This window comes from Nyctereutes procyonoides, unplaced genomic scaffold, assembly GCF_905146905.1.
Source record: "Nyctereutes procyonoides isolate TBG_1078 unplaced genomic scaffold, NYPRO_anot_genome, whole genome shotgun sequence".
Lineage (NCBI taxonomy): Eukaryota > Metazoa > Chordata > Mammalia > Carnivora > Canidae > Nyctereutes > Nyctereutes procyonoides.
The window spans coordinates 51804104-51823669 of NW_026575135.1; the positions used below are offsets into that span (position 1 = coordinate 51804104).

Genomic DNA, 19566 nt, shown 5'->3' on the forward strand with positions numbered 1-19566 from the left:
CGAAGACAAAATAAATAAATAAATAAAAATGGTATAGAGATTGTCTTAAGGTTTGTTGACTATCTCTATGGAATTACAGAATTTTATTTTAACATAAGCCTCCTCTCATTTGAGGATTGGTGTCAAAATGTGTCAAAGTCCATGACTGGCTAAGATAGGGTACATGGAGATGAGATCACAAAGCATTTAGAAGGGTGGCTGGTTGTCAAGAAAGCCTAAAAACTTGGATGTGGGGAAGAGATTTTGCAGACGTGGGTGGGAGTTACATAGCTAACCTGGGTAACTCATTTCAGGTTTCCTACACCAGCAAGTAAGGTGCAGATGGGTCTGAGATGTCCACCACGTTGCTCAGAGGTGTTGAGTTCCCTCCTTCCATTGCCTTCGATTCCTGGCCTCAGGGCTTTGCTGGTCTGGAGGACTCTGAACACCTTATATTCTTCTGGGTAATTCTTCAGCCCAAGGCATAGTGGGAGCGTTGCACCAAGTTGCCCATAGTTTCCTGGAAACTGAAAGCGTTCATTTCCCCTCACTTTCTTGCTACCTCCTTTTCTCAAAACCCTGAATTCTGTCTTTTGCTTTTATAACTTCATTGGTGATCAAGTAAGCCAAGCCTAACTCTTGATAGGTTCTGCGATGCATCCACAAATGAAATTCTGTAAGTTAAAAGCTGAATATTCTCATCTTTTGCCTCCCACAGTAGCGATCCTAATTCTCACCATAGCTAAGGATGAAGACATACGGGTCAGTATGTATGCAGTAAAATGCCAAAGAAAATCTTCAAAAAAATATCCCTATTGGGTCATTAGCTAGCAATGTATAATTGTTCTGGAATCTCACAGTGTATGGAGGCTGTCAGGCCAGCAGAACCCCATATCTAGTTTTTAAGCAATTAGATAATGTTTATCCCCCCTTTGCTGTGTCCTTTTATGTCAGTTTGTTTTCTCAAGGAGGGCGTTTTTAAAAAGGAGTACTACGAGTTCGAAAAAATTTCTAAGCATATAGCAAGTGTTCAAGAAACATTAAGAACCGTCTTAACCCCGTCTTAAAGGTGAATGCCGACCCCTGTGGTCGAACTCAGGTCTATGGAATATTAATATATAAATAGGTAACTTAGACGACCGTAATTACACAAGACTTCCTCGGAAGACTTGTTTTACAGTGTATCTCTATTTCACGACTCAAGCCATCCTTTTAGGACCCAGCACCTGCGGCACATTGTTCTTTGGCCTGGGAGCAAGCCTCCACCCTTCTCTAGGAGACAGACTCTCGGGGCAGTAAAATGTGGATCCTCCCCTCACCTCTGCTCAAAACTCAAAACCAACCTTGTAAGTTGGTCTCAACCCATATAATCCCCACCCTGACCCCCAGAAAGCTTTCCCTGAGCCTAAGCCCACCGGCAGCTCGTTTTCAACCCTTTATGATTTTCTCTTCCGGGTCGGGTCGGGTCGGGTCGGGCCGGGCGGATGTTCCTGTCTTGCGCAGTAGGTCCCGAGCGCGGGGTCTGCGGCGCCGTTGCCATGGTAGCGGGCTGCCGGAAGCTAGCGGGGCTCGCCAGCTCAGAAGCCTCGGTGTCCGGTTGTTCCGCCGGGTCTGCGCGGAGCCAGGCCGGCGGGGCTACAAAATGGGCTGAGAAGTCGGCGGCTTGACCGGACGAGGTCGGCTGCGGGGGAAGGGGCGCAGCGCAACACTGGCCCGGGACCATAAGACGTCGGGTTTGAGGAGCCGGTGGGGCTGAGGTTTTCCTGGGTCCGGGGGCCGGAGCTGTAGGTGACTTCCGTCTTTCGGAAACCCTGCTTTTGACCGGGGTATGGCAGGAGGTGTGCGCACCACGCTCCTGATGGATAGGTGGCACGTAGTGAGGGGCTCTGAAGCCTTCGTGTGGACGGGGATGCCTGAGGCAACAGGAAGCCCCCTCGTGGCTGTGAGGTGTGCAGCCCCACACAGACACCCTCCTGCCTCGTTGGCGGAGTTCCCCAAGACGAGCGACCGTCTGTGGAAAAAGAACAGTTTTCGCTTTCACAAATGTCAAAATACGGGTTTATTGTGGAGATGCATTGGCCAGCTTGTATGCATGAACGTACAAATGTCTAACTTTTTTTTTCCCCTTTCTTTTTATGAAGAAGAATCCGGGCTTGAAAATGGAGATGTATGAAACCCTCGGAAAAGTGGGAGAGGGAAGTTATGGAACAGTCATGAAGTGTAAACATAAGGATACTGGGCAGATAGTGGCCATTAAGATATTTTACGAGAAACCGGAGAAATCTGTCAACAAAATTGCAACAAGAGAAATAAAGTTTTTAAAGGTTTGCTTCTTTTACCTTCGTTGGTGTAAGTCAAAAGAGGAATTGTTAATGGAACAGGATTTTTTTTTCCTTTAAATATTTTATTTATTCATTCATGAAAGACACACAGAGGCAGAGACAGAGGCACAGGGAGAAGCAGGCCCCATGCAGGGAGCCCGACGTGGGACTCGATCCCGGGTCTCCAGGATCTCACCCCCGGCCAAAGGCAGGCGCTAAACCGCTGAGCCACCCAGGGATCTCTGAAACAGAAAATTATATGAGGAATCTTTTAGGTAGCATGTATCAAGACACAGTAGGGGGAAAAGAAGTGTAGTACCCTATCTTATTGTCTATATTTTGGAATTTTAAAGTGATACAAGATGTTTATGCTTCTATATAATGTAACAAAAGCTTTGCCAAATATTATGAAATATTTATTCAGAAATATCCAGGTATAGTTATTAATAAGAATACCTGCTTCATGTAAGGCATTTTGCCAGATGCTGAGATTATAGTGTGGCAAAAGAAAGATGGGAGGGCACATGACAACAATATTGAATAAAAAGTGACTCATAATAAATGCCAAGTGATTAACAAAGTCCAGTTGGGTAGAGAAATTTTCATGGAGGAAGTGGGACATGCATTTGGCCTTAAAGGATGTGCACAATTTAGGTAGGAGGGAAAAACTATTGTATTCTAGGTTAGAGGAACAATATAAACTTAGAGATGCTCAAGCAGGACAGAGGACAGAGAGCAGAGACATTGGGCTGTAGAGTTTTTGTACAGAAGTAGAAAGAGGTGAGATTAGAGAAGTAAACTAGAGTTAGGTTTTATTTTTTTGTAAACGATTTTATTTATTTATTCATAAGAGACACACAGAAAGAGGCAGTGACCTAGGCAGAGGGAGAGGCAGGCTCCCTGTGGGGAGCCCAATGCAGGACTCGATCCCAGGACCCCAAGATCACAACCTGAGCCAAAAGCCGACACTCAACCACTGAGCCATCCAGGTGCCCCTAGATTTAGGGCTTAAAGTCTTGTCTTAAAGGGACAAAATTTGATTTTGTAAGACATGGAAGGTTTTAAATTCAAAATAAATCAACTATGCATATTAATATAGAACTACCTTTTGGAAAAGATTGGAACACTGGAAAAAAAAAAGATTGGAACACAGAGTAAAAATAGAGAGGTCTCTTGTAAAAAAAAAAAAAAGAGGTCTCTTGTAAGTTTAATTCAAGAATCCTGGTGGGTAATCCCTGGGTGACTGGGAATCCCTGGGTGACTCAGTGGTTTAGTGCCTGCCTTTGGCCCAGGGCATGATCCTGGAGTCCTGGGATTGAGTCCCACATCGGGCTCCCTGCATGGAGCCTGCTTCTCCCTCTGCCTTGTCTCTGCCCCTCTCTCTCCTCTGTGTCTTTCATGAATAAATAAATAAAATCTTAAAAGAAAAATAAAAGAATCCTGGTAAATATCATGAGAGCCCTTGCTGGATTGCAGCAATTTGAATTTAAAGTTAGAAAAGCAAAGTTAGAATATATTGCAAAAGAAGACATGAAAGAATGTAGAAGGAGACAGAAAGAGGAAGACAAAAGAATTAGTGAAGTTCAGTGACTGTTCTCACTGATGGAGCTATGAAAGACCCAAACAAGGAATGGTCAGGGAATTACTTCAGTTTTAGAAATGCTGAATTTCAGATGACAAAGAATACATTTAAGTAAAGCTAACTAGAATACTTTTAGAGATGGGGAGGAAAATAGAATATTGTGTAGGTATGACACGTCAACTTGGGAAAGAACTCAGGAGTGTGAAGAAAGAAGCATTAACATTCCTTGGGGTACAAAACTAGTGATTAAGTAAATACTTAAATCTACATATTTTATTTATTAGAATCTATCTACATGCTTTAAGGTTTATGATTTTGACAACATAGGCTAAATGTTTTACATGGTGAAGAAAACAAATACTCTTTCATTTTTATCTGATACAAAAGTAATATTCACCTCTTTATAATTGAAGAATTAAAATACAATGTTATATTAATTTCAGGTATACAAAGTAATGATTTGACATTTCTATACATTACTGAGTGCTCATCATGATGAGTGTAGTGGTCATCTGTCACCATACAATGTTATTGACCATATTCCCTGTGCTGTACTTTTCATCTCTGTGACTTTTTAGTTTTGTCACTGAAAGTTTCCCTTTTATCTATTTCACCTACCCACTGCCATCCCTCTCCTCCCCTCTGGCAACCTCCAGTTTGTTTTCTGTAATTAAGAGTCTGTTTGATTTTTGTATGTTCATTTATGTTTTTTAGATTCCACATGTAAGTGAAATCATATGATATTTGTCTTTCTTTGACTTATTTCACAGTGTACTACTTTCTAAGTCAATCCATGTTGTCTCAAATGTTAAGATCTCATTCTTTTGGGGGCACCTGACTGGCTCAGTCAGTAGAGCATGCAACTCCTGACCTCAGAGTTGTTTGAGCCATTCGGTTTAAAATACACTGGGCAAAAAAATAACTCATCCTTTTTTATGGTTGACTAATATTCCATTGTGTATACGTGTGTGTGTGTGTGTGTGTGTGTGTGTATGTATACACATACCAAATTTTCTTTGCTCATTGTCTGTGGATGGATACTTACGTTGCTTCTGTATATTGGCTATGCAAATAACACTGCAGTAAATGTAAGAGTGCATGTATCTTTTTGAATTAGTGTTTTCACTTTCTCTGGGCAAATACCCAATAATGGAATGACTAGATCATTTGGTATTTCTCCTTCTAATTTTTTTTTAAGATTTCTATTTATCCATTCATGAGAGACACAGAGAGAGGCAGAGATACAGGCAGAGGGAGACATAGGCTCCCTCTGGGGAGCGTTATGTGGGACTCTATCCCGGGACCCTGGGATCACGCCCTGAGCCAAAGGCAGACGCTCAACCACTGAGCTATCCAGGCATCCCTCCTTCTAATTTTTTCAGCAACCCTCATACTGTTTTCCATAGTGGCTGCTCTAACTTATAGTCCCCTCCCCTGACAGGGTACCCTTTCCTCCATATCTTTGCCAACACTTGTTATTTTTCTTTTTTTTTTTTAAGATTGTTTTTATTTATTCATGAGAGACACAGAGAGAGAGACAGAGACAGAGGGAGAACCAGGCTCCTTGCAGGGAACCTGATGTGGGACTCGATCCCAGAACTCTGTGATCACACCCAGAGCCAAAAGCTGATGCTCAACTGCTGAGCCACCCAAGCGTCCCTTTTCTTGTCTTTTTAGTACTAGCCATTCTGATTGGTGTGAGGTGATATCTCATTGTGGTTTTGATTTGCATTTCCCTGATGATTAGTGATGTTGAGCATCTTTTATGTATCTGTTTGCCATCTGTATATCTTCTTTGGAAAAATGTCTATCCAGGTTCTTGACCCATTTTTTTAAATAGTGTTTATCATTTTTAGTGCTGAATTGTGTAAATTTTTCATATATGTTGGATATTAACCCCTTAGCTGATACATCATTTTAAAGTATCTTTTCCCATTCAGTAGGTTGCCTTTTTGTTTTGTTGATGGTTTCCTTTGCTTTGCAAAAGCTTTTTACTTTGGTGTAGTCCCAATAATTTATGTTTTGCTTTTGTTTCCCTTGCCTGAGGACATAGATCCATAAACATGTTACTAAGGGGGACCTCTAATAGATTCCTAATGTGTTTTTTTTTTAGTCTAAAAAGGTTGCCATAATGACTTCATTTGTATTAAATTTTCATTTGCTAGAGTTCTATTAAATAGATTACAGTTAGAGTAGTGAAAATATCTGTGGAAAAGTTGTCTGGTAATGAAGGAAAACAAAAGTAAACGACGTTTGGAGCAATGGAGGATTTCTAGGACCTTCATGGTTAATCTGAGGAAGTACCTGATGCCTTACTTTGGGGGATCTTCTGTAATCCTTACTAACTCACGTTAACTCTTCTTTGCTTTAACCTTTAAAATAAAGACTGGAAAAAATTAAAAAAAAGACTGGACAGGGAACCAGTAATTTTCCTTGGTTGAAGGATTAGTAGTGTAGTGTCCAAAAGCAGTCAGTTGTTTTTTGCTGCAGCTAGCATGGTGTCACTGCAGCATGCTGGCATCTTGCCAACCAGAGAAATTGGGAGCAAAAATAGGAAAGGAATCTGGCATTATATTCTGGCATGTTTTTCTTTTAGTCATATTTTAAGAACCTTGATCTATGTTGAGTACAGATAAATAGAAAAATGGATGTTTTACTGTTAGAATACAGACAAATATTTTTTCATAAAAAGTATAATTTTGTAATGAATCTAACATTAAAAATATATCTCAATATTTAGTCAAATGAGTAAACATTTTTGGTAATTTGAAAATGTTAAATATTTGAGATTGGTAAAAATTAAATTAGTGTGTTAAAAAATAAAGTGGGCAGAATAAAATACTGAATCTCATTTTTTTCTAAGCTGATAAATTCTATTTTGACCTTTTGAAGCTTTTTTTTTTTAAGATTCTATTTATTTATTCATGAGAGACACACAGAGAGAGGCAGAGACATAGGTAGAGGGAGAAGCAGGCTCCCTGTGAGGAGCCTGATGTGGGACTTGATCCCAGGACCCCAGGATCACGCCCTGAGCTGAAGATAGATGCTCAACTACTGAGCCACTTAGGCATCTAAAGAACATCTTAAATTTCAAATGTTAAATTTAAGTATGAACCGAGTTAAAGGATAGAAAGATATGTCTTGGGGCACCTGAGTTATGCAGTCAGTTAGGGGTCTGACTCTTGGTCTTCTTGGCTCAGGTTGATCTCAAGAGTTGTGAGATTGAGCTCCACATGGAGCTCCATGCTCAGTGCCGAGCCTGCTTGGGATTCGCTCTTTCCCTCTCCTGTCCCTCCTCCTTTTTTTTTTTTAAGATACTATTTATTTATTCATTGTTCATTTTATTTATTTATTCATCTCTGAGAGATACACAGAGAGAGACAGAGGCAGAGACACAGGCAGAGGGAGAAACAGGCTCCATGCAGGGAGCCCAACGTGGGACTCCATCCCAGGTCTCCAGGATCACACCCTGGGTTGCAGGTGGCGCTTAACCGCTGGGCCAGCAGGGCTGCCCCTGTCCCTCCTGCTTGTGCATTTTCTCTTTCTCTCTTTCAAATAAAGAAAAAAAAAAAAGATGTCTTAACAGCATACCAAGTTGCATTATAGTATGTTAACTCCACAAATTATTTTAATAAACAATCAAATGGCAACTTGAAGTAAGGCAACACATCTCCCCTTGTTCTATACATATTAATTATGAAATATTTTACCATTTTTTTAAGTTTATTTTTTTTAGTAATCTCTACCCAACGTGAGACTCAAACTCATGACTGCAAGGTCAAGGGTTCTATGCTCTTCTGACTGAGCCAGCCAGGCACCCCTAGTTTAGCATTTTAAAAGATACGAATGTAAACAAATAAGTCAAAAGTTTTTTACTGAAATGCATGGAGTAAAATAGGCTGAGGGTATTTCTGCTTTTAAAAATTGTATGGGTATTATATGTACAAATTACTGTTCACAAAATAACTTATTATAAATCTGTTTCTTTTACCAATAGCAATTTCGTCATGAAAACCTGGTCAATCTGATTGAAGTTTTTAGACAGAAAAAGAAAATTCATTTGGTGTTTGAATTTATTGACCACACAATATTAGATGAGTTACAACATTATTGTCATGGACTAGAGAGTAAACGACTTAGAAAATACCTCTTCCAGATCCTTCAAGCAATTGAATATCTTCACAATAATAACGTGAGTGCTTCAGAGTAAGCCAAAGTATAGAATGTGTATGAATCATAAGTGCCCTTTAATGAAGGTTTTATTTTTTATTTTTATTAAGATCTTATTTATTTGAGAGAGTGCGAGCATGAGTTGGGGGGTGGGGGAGGAGGCAGAGGGAGAAGAAGACTCCCACCCAGCTGTGCAGGGGGAGCCTGACTTGGGGCTCAGTCCTGGTACTTGGGGATCATGACCTGAGCCAACTGAGCCACCCAGGTGCCCCTAATGAAGGTTTTAAAGTATTTTCCTGTGTAGTCATTATTGACACCCTGAAACTGGGGTCACTATGCTATAGTTGCAGAATTGCAAAACATGTTAAGTACATAGTGATAAAGCTGTAACTCTAACAATAGGGCAGACCAAGTATGGGATGCTAAATGAGGTATGGTAATTTGGTAAGGAGGAATCAGCAGTCAATTGGGGCACCTTTTATTGCTGGGAAAGTACAGCAAAATGTTTGTGGGTGGGAATGAGGGAAAGTTTGGAGGTGGGAAACTGGAAATTAGGACAGGGAAACAGCAAATGAAGGTGGATGTCTTTAGGAAAAGAAAGCAGAAATTAAGTAGCTAAGAAGTATAGAGTCTTGTTTAAGATGAAAACATCAAGACAGTAAAGATCAACTGGTCTGATTTTTAGTGTTGCCTTTGACATTGCCTAGTAAGCGAAGTAAGGCTCAGCAGGCTTTTATGGAGGAATTTCATTCCCAACTTCAGCTCTACTTTCTGGAAAGTTAGATATATATTCAGGAAATAACAGGAAGAGCCTCAAAAAATTTATTAGTAAATAACATAGGTATAACGTCCACATGTTCTAAGCTTTTTAAGATACCTTGCTTTTAAATTTTCTATTTTGCTAATAGTGCATCTCATTTTGTGGTTTTGAAAAATGAGGTGGTGAAAGTGACTGAAATTCAGATTGTCATTTCCTTGCCGGCTGGATCCATGGGGAGGCAGTATAATATAACAGTTAAGAGCATAGTCTGTGGAATTAGACTATCCTATGTTTTCACCCACCAGCTTTTCTCTGGATAATCACACAACTGTACAGTTCATGGCTCACTGCAATAGTGCACAATGATAGGTAGCAGACCCATTACCTCTCGTCCCAGGAAAGTTACCTAACCTCTCTGAGCCTCATTGTCCTAGTCTGTAAAATCATGTAGTACTTCACAGAATTTCTGTAAAGATCAAATTAGGTGGTAGGTATAAAGTTTTTAGTGCCATGTCAAGCATATTTTAAGTGCTTAATAAGTAGTGCTGGTAGGGAGCCAGGAATAGTTGTGTTATTCATATCCCTATAGTGCTTAAGTATTTGAAAGTATTTCTTGAATCAAGGGAGACACCAGTACTGCATCTACTCAGAGTAGAGGATTTCAAAGAGGAGGAAGTAAAACTAAAGTAAGTAGAAATTGGAATTGTAGCTAGGATTTCTCTTTCTTTCTTTTTCTTTTTTTTTAAGATTTTATATTTATTCATGAGAGCCTCAGAGAGAGGCAGAGACACAGGCAGAGGGAGAAGCAGACTCCATGCAGGGAGTCCAATGTGGGACTTGATCCTGAATCTTCAGGATATGCCCTGGGCTGAAGCCGGCGCTAAACCACTGAGCCACCTGAGCGGCCCTGTAGCTAGAATTTCACTGGAATAGTAAAGGAAATAAATTCAGTTGGGGTCCCACCATGAGAATAGCAGGCCTGAGCAGGGGACTTCAGAGAGTGGTGGTAAGTAAGCTTTACAGAGACTGAGTCAAGGGTGATAAGATGGCAAAGATTCCCTTAGGAGAGGTTTCCAGAGTCTTGAAATAAATGCTGAAGAGTTTAGACTTTTTCCTGATGATACTGGAAAACCACGGGATGGTTTTGAACTTGGCTGTTAACAGGATTACAACAAAACCTAAGTTTATTTTGGCAAGCGTAGAGGATAAATATGGGCAGAAGCAGATCAGGTGAGAGCCTTTTGTGACAGTCCAGCTATAAAGTGGTAAGGATTTGAAATAGGAAGAGGAAGGATGGCAAAGGGAGAGGATGGAAAGACTTCAAAAGAGAATAGGATATGGGGACTAAGGATGTTATCTAGGAAAGGGATGTGAGCAAAGTGAGAAATCAAAGATAATTACAAGATGTTTGATTTGAGTGTAGGAGAATTATGGTGCCATTGGCAGTAACTGGTTTTACGAGGGAGATTGCTTTTAGAAATACTGTTATATTTTAAGAGAGAATTTCTAAGTCAAAATAGTGGTTGACTTATTATTTAACATGGCCTTCCTAGGAATTTGCCAGAACTGGATATACAGTTTGGGGAATATTTCTCTTAGAGACTCTGGTTGAAGAGGTGGTGAGGGTGCATTATTCTCCAAGGGACAAAAAGGAAAGTAAAAGGTAGTTCTAAGCACCAAATATGGAAGAATATCCATGGGATTGTGGAGGCAGCAGCAAAAAAGGCCTAGACAGTAGAACCTCATCAATTCTTTTATTCTCTTGGTCTCATCTAGGGCCTAAGGTAAAACTATCCCTGTCCCTTCACCTGACAGAATATTGTCAAGTTAGTTACTCCTGAGAATTAAGGCAGCCATGAGTGAAGTGGCTCGTTCGAATATTATTAGGCCTATTGTCTGGATATCTGGGTTCTAGCCTTGATGATTTAAGGTTACCTTCACGCTGATAAAAATCAAGAATGGAAAACTTTATTTTCCTAATATCTTCAAATTTCAGATGAATGTTTTTATGTAACTGAAATGTCGGAGATAGTGTCTACCATGGATACTCCTATGTTACTTTTCATAAGAATTTTTGAATTCAGATATGGCCCAGTACCTGAAAAAGCTTTTTATTTCCAGAAGTATTTGTCTACCTTCTTTTATTTAATAATGAAAATATATCTCCTATATAGGTTTCGAGGCAGCTCAAATAAAAATTTACTATTCAGTTACAGTAACTAGTTAATTACAGGAATTTAGTTTATCTTTTTCATTCTGGTTGTGTTGTTTTTAAGATTTTATTTGTTTTTTCATGAGAGACAGAGAGGCAGACATAGGCTGAGGGAGAAGCAGGCTCCCTGTGGGGAGCCCGATGTGGGACTCGTTCCCAGGACTCTAGGATCACGACCTGAGCCAAAAGGCAGATGGTCAACCACTGAGCTACCCAGGTGCCCTCATTCTGGTCATTTTTTAAAATTTAAAATTTTGGTGTGCCTGAATGGCTCAGTCAGTTACCTGGGATCACGTCCTGCATTGGGCTCCCTGCTCATCAGGGAGTCTGCTTCTCCCTCTCCTGCTCCTGTTCCCCCTGCTTAGTCTCTCTCCCTCCCTCTAGCTCTCTCTGTCTCTCTCTCTCAAATAAATAAATCAAATCTTTATTAAAAAATAAAATTTAAAATTTTGAGCTGGTTAATAGCATAAGCCTCTTACACCTGAAACGAATGTAATATTGTGTGTCAACTACAATAAAAAAAATTTTTTTTTTTAAACAAAGATCTCAGACTCTTTTTTTTTATTTATTTATGATAGTCATCACAGAGAGAGAGAGAGAGAGAGAGGCAGAGACACAGGCAGAGGGAGAAGCAGGCTCCACGCACCAGGAGCCCGACGTGGGATTCGATCCCGGGTCTCCAGGATCGCGCCCTGGGCCAAAGGCAGGCGCTAAACCGCTGCGCCACCCAGGGATCCCAATAAAAAATTTTTTAAAAGATTTTATTTATTCACAAAAGACACAGAGAGAGAGAGAGACAGGCAGAGACATAGGCAGAGGGAAGAGAAGCAGGCACCCTGTGGGGAGCCCGAAGTGGGACTCGATCCCGGGACTCTGGGATCACGTCCTTTTATTTTTTTTTTTTAAGGACTTTATTTTTTCATGATAGACTCAGAGGGCGGGGGGGTGGGCACAGACACAGGCAGAGGGAGAAGCAGGCTCTATGCAGGGAGCCTGACGTGGGATTTGATCCTGGGTCTCCAGGATCACACCCTGGGCTGAAGGCGGCACTAAACTGCTGAGCCACCCGGGCTGCCCTGGGATCACCTCCTGAGCTGAAGGCAGATGCTCAACCATTGAGCCACCCAGGCATCCCTCAATAAAAAATTTTAAAAGATATTTTATAAATTATCGAAACCATGTAGCATAAGATTACATGCTGTTTCTGCTGACATGCACTGCTGGTCTCCCACTTTCAAACATGCATGTGAGAGTTGACTGTGTTTGGCTTTAGCAAGTGAGATGTCATGTAATTTTAGTTCATTATTTTAGCGCTAATGGGTTTGACAGATTAAAACTGTGTAAACAGGGCAGCCCGGCTGGCTCAGCGGTTTAGCGCCTCCTTCAGCCCAGGGCCTGATCCTGGAGACCCGGGATCGAGTCCCGCGTCGGGCTCCCTGCATGGAGCCTGCTTCTCCCTCAGCCAGTGCCTTTCTCTCTCTCTCTCTCTCTCTCTCTCTCTCTCTCTGTCTCTCATGAGTAAATAAATAAAATCTTAAAAAAAAACTGTGTAAATAATAAATCTTACCACGCTAATTATTAAAAAATACTCAGTTTTGGAATTCCTGTGATAATTCAGACTGCTTATTGTTTACTTACAGAGAAAATAACATACTGTACACAAAGTTTTGAACTTCATACAAATCAAAATAATTCTTCAAAGATAGTCCAAGGTCCTATAAGCTTGTGAAACTTACCTAAGTGATAGGTAAACAGCTTGTTAATTCTAAATGGATAAAGTTTTGTGAATCCTGACAAAAAAAAATATTATAAGCTTCTTTGAAACCATTTTGGAAGCAAATTTTATTTTATTTTATTTATTTATTTTTTATTTATTTATGATAGTCACAGAGAGAGAGAGAGAGAGAGAGAGAGAGAGAGAGGGAGAGGCAGAGACACAGGCAGAGGGAGAAGCAGGCTCCATGCACTGGGAGCCCGACGTGGGATTCGATCCCGGGTCTCCAGGATCGCGCCCTGGGCCAAAGGCAGGCGCCAAACCGCTGCGCCACCCAGGGATCCCGGAGGCAAATTTTAAATGCAAGCATTTGATTACTTATGGGGAAGAAATAGTTATTCATTCTGTCATTCATTTATCCAATAACTATTCATTGAGCATCTTCTGGTAACAGTCATTGATTGTAGTAGGAGCTGAGGATGCAGCCTAATAAAACACTTGTTCCTACCCTTCTGGAGCTTCCTAAATTTTATTTAGCTTTCAGTAATCTTTATGAATTATGAATTATTCTAATATCTAAGGATTGTTGATCTTTCTTACCCCACCCACCTCCTTTTTTTTTCCACCCCACTTCCTACTGTACAAAGCCTGTACTCCCTAAATTTAGGCCACTTTTCCATAATTCCTTAACTCTGCTTTGAATTTTAAACTCATAGCCTTCCAAATAAGAAATTGTTGTTATTTGAATAATGTTATTGTCAACATTTTACTATTATTTAGTATGTTTTGGGGTGCCTGGGTGGCTCAGTCATTTCAGTGGCCCACTCTTGGTTTTGGCTCAGGTCATGATCTCAGGGTCATGAGATAGAGTCCCAAATTGGGCTATGCACTCAGCATGGATTCTGCTTGAGATTCTTCCCTCCCTGCCTCCACCGTTTGTGCACACATGTGAACACACTCTCTCAAATAGATAAATCTTTAAAAATAATATATTTTAATATATTAGTATTTTGCTATATGTGCTTCATCTATTTTGTCTTCTGAAGTGTTTTAAATTATAGATACCTTAATGTTTTATCCCTAAATATGTCACTATGTATCTCTTTATAAAAACATTTTTCTGTGTAACTCAGAGTTGTGATTACATTTGCACAATAAGCAATAATTCCTTAATGTCATGTAATACCAAATTTATACTAAAATGTACCCAGTTGCTCCTAAATGTCTTTTACAAATGATTTATTAAGATCAGGATCCAATCAAGGCCTACATTTTCCATTTGGTTTTTAGGGCAAACAGGGAATTCCTAGTTTTTTGGTCTACCTCATACATCCTTATTTAGTCTCTTTCTGGAATTTATTGGCTTATTTTTTCACATACACATTAGCATTCAATTGTATAACTTTCCAACTGGAAAGTTTATCAAATTGAAGTTCTAGGTGATTTAGAATCAGGTTCTCTGAGACTGTTAGATGATATGGAAATTTAAGCTCCTCAAATGACTTATATTCAAGTACATAGGGCTACATAAGCAGAGGTGTTATAAGTCAGATTTTTAAAAAAAATTTTAAATGTATTTTTTAATTTATTTAAATTCAAGTTAGTTAACATACAGTGTCATATTAGTTTCAGGTGAAAAATCAGATTTCGACATGGAGTTTTACATAGTTCTGGAGCATTCCACTACAAAGTAAAGGAGAAGCAAACTCTGTTTGAATCCTAGGCCTGCTAGTTCACACTATATACAAAAATTAACTCAAAATGAATCGAGGACATAAATATAAGAGCTAAAACTATAAAACTCTTAGACGAAAATGTAGATGAAAAACTGTGTGAGCCATTTATTGGGTATTAGTTCCTTTTTTAAATGGATTTTATTGTTAAGTAATCTCTACACCCAGCATGGGGCTTGAACCTACAAACCTGATCAAGAGCTGCATGCTCTGCTGACTGAACCAGCCAGCCATCCCTAGGCAATAGTTCTTTAGATATAGCATCAAAAGCAAGAGCAATCAAAGAAATAAATGAACAAATTGGACTTTGTCAAAATTTAAAATGTTTGTGATTCAAAGGCCACTTTTTTTTTTAAGATTTTATTTATTTATTCATGGGAGACACAGAGACAGAGAGACAGAGACATAGACGGAGAAGCAGGCTCCTCACAGGGAGCCTGATGAAGAACTCAATCCCCGGACCAGGGATCTCACCCTGAATGGAAGGCAGATGCTCAACTGCTGAGCCAGCCAGGCGTCCCTCAGAGGACACTATTAAGAAAGTAACAAGTTGGGATGCCTGGGTGGCTCAGTGGTTGAAAGTCTGCCTTTGGCTCAGGGTGTGATCCCAGAGTCCCGGGATCGAGTCCTACAGCAGGCTGGAGCCTGCTTCTCCCACTGCCTGTGTCTCTGCCTCTTACTCTGTGTCTCTCATGAATAAATAAATAAAATCTTAAAAAAAATTAAAAATTTTACAAAATGGGAGAAAATATTTGCAAATCATATATCTGATAAGTATCCTGGATATGTAAAATACAACTCAAGAGTAAAAAGACAAGCCAATTTAAATAGGGGCAAAGGACTTGAATAGACATTTCTCCAAACAAGATATATAAATGGCTGGTAGCACATGAAATGATACTCAATATCATTAGTCATTATGAAAATACAAATCAAAGTTACAATGAGAAGTCACTTCACGCCCACCAGGCTGGCTGTAATTTAAAAAGCAGACAATGACAAATATTGGCGAGGAAGTAGAGAAATTGGAACCTTTGTACACTGCTGGTGGTAATGTAAAATGGTGCAGATGGTATGGAAAACAGTTTGGCAGTTCCTCAAAAAGTTAAATATAGAGTTAACATATGACATAGCAATTCTAGTCCTAGGTATCTATACAAGAGAATTGAAAACGTGTTCACATAAAAACTTGCACAAGAATATTCATAGCAGCATTATTTGTAATAACCATAAAGTGAAAACAACTCAAATATCTATCAGCCAGATGAATGGATAAACAAATAAGGTATATACATACAATGTAATGTATTCAGCTGTAAAAGGAATGAAGTACTGATACCTGCTACACCATAAATGAACCTGGAAAAAATCATGTTAAATGAAGAAATTCAGATGTAGGGGCACCTGGGTGGCTCAGTAGGTTAAGTGTCTGCCTTCAACTCAGGCGTGATCCTGGGTCCTGAGATCCAGCCCTGCATTAAACTCCCTACTCGGCAGGGAATCTGCTTCTCCTCTCTCTCTGTCCCTTCCCCTACCTGTTTTCTCTAACTCTCTCAGTCTCTTACGCATGCTCTCTCCCAAATAAATAAATAGAACCTTAAAAAACTTCAGATGTAAAAGACCACACAGTATAAATTCCATTAAAATGAAAACTTCAGAACTGTCAAATTCATATTTGTATATATTCTTTGAAGAAATGTCTATTTGAGTCCTTTGCTTATTTTTAAACTGGGTGATTTGTTTTTTTATTGTTGAATTATATTTTATATATTTTGGGTATTAGATGCCTATCAAGTATAGGATTACAAATATTTTCTTCTGTGGATTGTCTTTTTGCTCTCTTGATAGTGTTCTTCTGTATTTAGTTCTTTTTAACAATTTTTATCTCTATGGATATTCTTTATTTTTAATTTTTTAAAGACTTTATTTGACAGAGGAAGAGAGCACAAGCAGGGGGAGCAGCAGAAGGAGAAGGAGAAGCAGGCTCCCCTCTGAGCAGGGAGCCTGATGTGGGCCTCGATCCCAGGACCCTGGGATCATGACCTGAGCCTAAGGCGACGTTTAACTTACTGAGCCACCCAGATTTTATCTATTTAAAGTGAGAGTGAATGAGGGGAGGGACAGAGAGAGAGAGAGAGAGTCTTAAAGCAGAGTCTCCCTCTGGGCGTGGAGCCCAATGGGGTGCTCAATCTCACAACCCATGAGATCATGACCTGCACAGAAACCAAGGCACACAACCAGCTGACCCACCCAGGCACACCAGGGAAGATTTCTTAGTGACTGCTTTTCTTTCCATTAATGGGCCATACTTTTCTTTGCATATCTTTTTTAGGGGGAAATTTTTTTGAAATTTATATTTTTTTTTGTTGAAAAGTGAATTAAAAATAATATAATGTGGAAACTCTGGAAATCAGTTTCCCATCTCTCAAGAGTTTGTTGTTGTGGCTGTTTGTTTAGTCACTTTACTGAACTAATTCTGCCAAATATGTATTCTTCCTCATGTGTGACAGAAATCTCTGCTCATTTGGCTTAGTAGTTAGCTAATGGTTGGACAGAAGTTTCCTTAAATGCCTGAAACCAAGAAATCTCTCAGCCTTTTTTACCGAGGGGCTCTTTCAGTGTGTTGGGACATGCCCTCAATGTTCAGGCAGGCAGTTTGCAGCTCTAACTTAGCCTCACCTTGCTTGCTCAGAACCTCAAGGTTGTCCACAGGTAAGAGCTTCCATACCATCTCAAATCTTTCCTGGACATGTGCACAGCTCTGCATGTGGCCTTTTGCATTCTCAGGAATATGTTGAAGCTTTTTAAACCTTTTATGGACATCTTAGTCCCAACCCTTCTTTTTAAGAATTTTGGTCAACTTGTTGTTTGTCCTAATTGTTAGAGCCACCTCAGGTAGCTACCATGTTATAAAGTGGCTGCTGATTATTTCTGACCAAGGCCCCAGGAAGAAGGCTGTTTGAAGGCAAGCTCTGCCTTAGGTCAAATAAAGGGAAGGTTTCTGGTGGGATTTTCCAGTGACTTGTCCAAAGGCCAATGACAATTACCTGGGAATGGAGCTTTGGAGGAGATACCACCCATTTTATTTTCTCTGATGGCTGCTAGGCTACTGGTTTTCACCATGATTTTGGGGACTGTTGATTTACAAAGCTCCCAGGAGCGAGGGAGAAGGAAATAAAATAAGGCAATCAAGAATACTATATGGGGGAGTACATGGGTGATTCAGTCAATTAAGCATCCAGGTCTTGGTTTGGGCTTAGACCATGATCTCATGGGTCATGAAATCAAGATACCCACCCCCACCCCCAGCCCCACCCCTATTAGGCTCAGAGTTCAGTGAGGAGCCTGCTTGAAGATTCTCTCCCTTTGCCCCTCCCTCCACTCATGCACTCTCGTGTGCATACTCTCTCTCAAATAGATAATGAATAAATCTTAAAAAAATAAAAATACTACATGGGTAGGAGTGACTGGCTTCATCAGTAGAGCATGAGACTCTTGATCTTGGGGTTCATGAGTTCAAGCCTCATGTTGATTGTAGGGCTTACATTAAAAGAAAAATAAACCATATGAGTTATGTGATTTATGTTTTAACTTTTTAAAGAAACTGTCAAACTATTTTCCAGAGTGGCTGTATCATTTTACATTCCCACTATCAATGCATTCCAGTTTTCCACTTCCTCCCCAATATTTGTTTATTGTCATTTTGGTTGTAACTATTCTAGTGGGTGTGAAATGGTACTTTTTTTTTTTTTGAGAAGTAAAACTGTATTTATAGATGATATGATCATCTATATAGAAAAGCCTGTGGAAACTGCAACAAAATTAACAGAACTAATTTGTAAGTTTATCAAGGTTGTGGGATATAAGCTCTATATAACAAAATTAATTATATTATGTATTGGCAATCAGCAATCAGAAATTAAAATAAAAAATACCATTAAACAGGAGTAACTGGCTTAGTCAGGAGAGCCTGTGACTCTTGATCTCAGGGTTCTGAGTTCAAGTCCCAGATTGGGTGAAAAGATTATTTAAAAATAAAATCTTCCTTTTTTTTAAAACATTTATTTATTTTAGAGAGAGCACAAGAGAGAGTACATTGGGAAGATAGGGGCAGAGAGAGGAGGAGAGATAGATTCTCAAGCAGACTCTGCACTGAATACAAAGCCCGATGTGAGGGCTCATCTCATGACCCTGAGATCATGATCTGAGCCAAAACCAAGAGTGGGACACTTAACTGACTGAGTCACACAGGCGGGCCAAAAATAAAGTCTTTTTTAAAAAGTAATTAAACAGCTTCAAATATAAGAAATGGGGAGAATCTGATAAAAGATATATAAAACCTACAAACTGAAAACTACTACACATTAAGAGAAATTAAAGAAGACCTAAACAAATAGAAATTCCCTATTTATGGAGGTCGTAGTATAATAGTGGAAGACCAAGGAGGAGGTAGTCAAACAAAGAGTTTTAGAAGTTGGGATTTGGAGAGTGCTTGGTCCTCAAGGATCACAAAGTTCCACATATAGTCATGGTGTTAGTTGTGGAAAAGAATGAGAATATTAGGCTATCAACCAGGTGGATCTTTCTGCCCTGTGTTTAAAGGACTGTGGGGGAGAGTGATGAATGTGTAGTGGGCAGAATATGTGAAGTGTGGTGTCTTGATGTGCTTTTCTATGTCAGTTTTTGGTCATATTCTTAGGTCTTGGTATGGTGCCTGGCATATAGTAGTCATCTAATAAAGCTTACAGAAATAAAAAAAAGTTGTAGATGGCACATTTAAGGTGGCTCATTACCCTCAAGTTAAATTATTCACCATTTATAGAGTAAGACAGGCAGAATAAGAGCCAATCCCAAAGACTTATAGGAGTAAACTGTATAAGCAAGGAAAGATCTTAGATTTCTGTCCCTGAGACATTTTCACCTGTGCTCTGACACTTTGCTAGTGATGCTTCATTCATTTCATAAAATTTTTAAATGCTTTCTTTGTTTTAGGGACTGTATTGGCCACTGGAGATATAGCTTGAACAAGACAGACATACATCTTGCCCTTGTGGACCTCACAGTCTAGTGGGAGTTATAGACAAGGAAACAGGCA

At 39.7% G+C, this 19566-nt stretch overlaps 1 protein-coding gene across 2 annotated transcripts in view; it reads left to right on the forward strand.

Annotated features, from left to right (window-relative positions):
* The first annotated feature begins 1503 nt into the window (after nucleotides 1-1503).
* Nucleotides 1504-19566, forward strand: part of CDKL3 (cyclin dependent kinase like 3) — a 55970-nt gene continuing 37907 nt past the window's right edge. For both annotated transcript variants that reach the window (XM_055301414.1, XM_055301413.1), the window contains exons 1-2: nucleotides 1504-2303; nucleotides 7880-8074. In XM_055301414.1, the coding sequence (XP_055157389.1) occupies nucleotides 2115-2303; nucleotides 7880-8074 (384 nt within the window). In that variant the 5' untranslated portion in view covers nucleotides 1504-2114. The remainder of the gene's footprint in view (nucleotides 2304-7879; nucleotides 8075-19566) is intronic.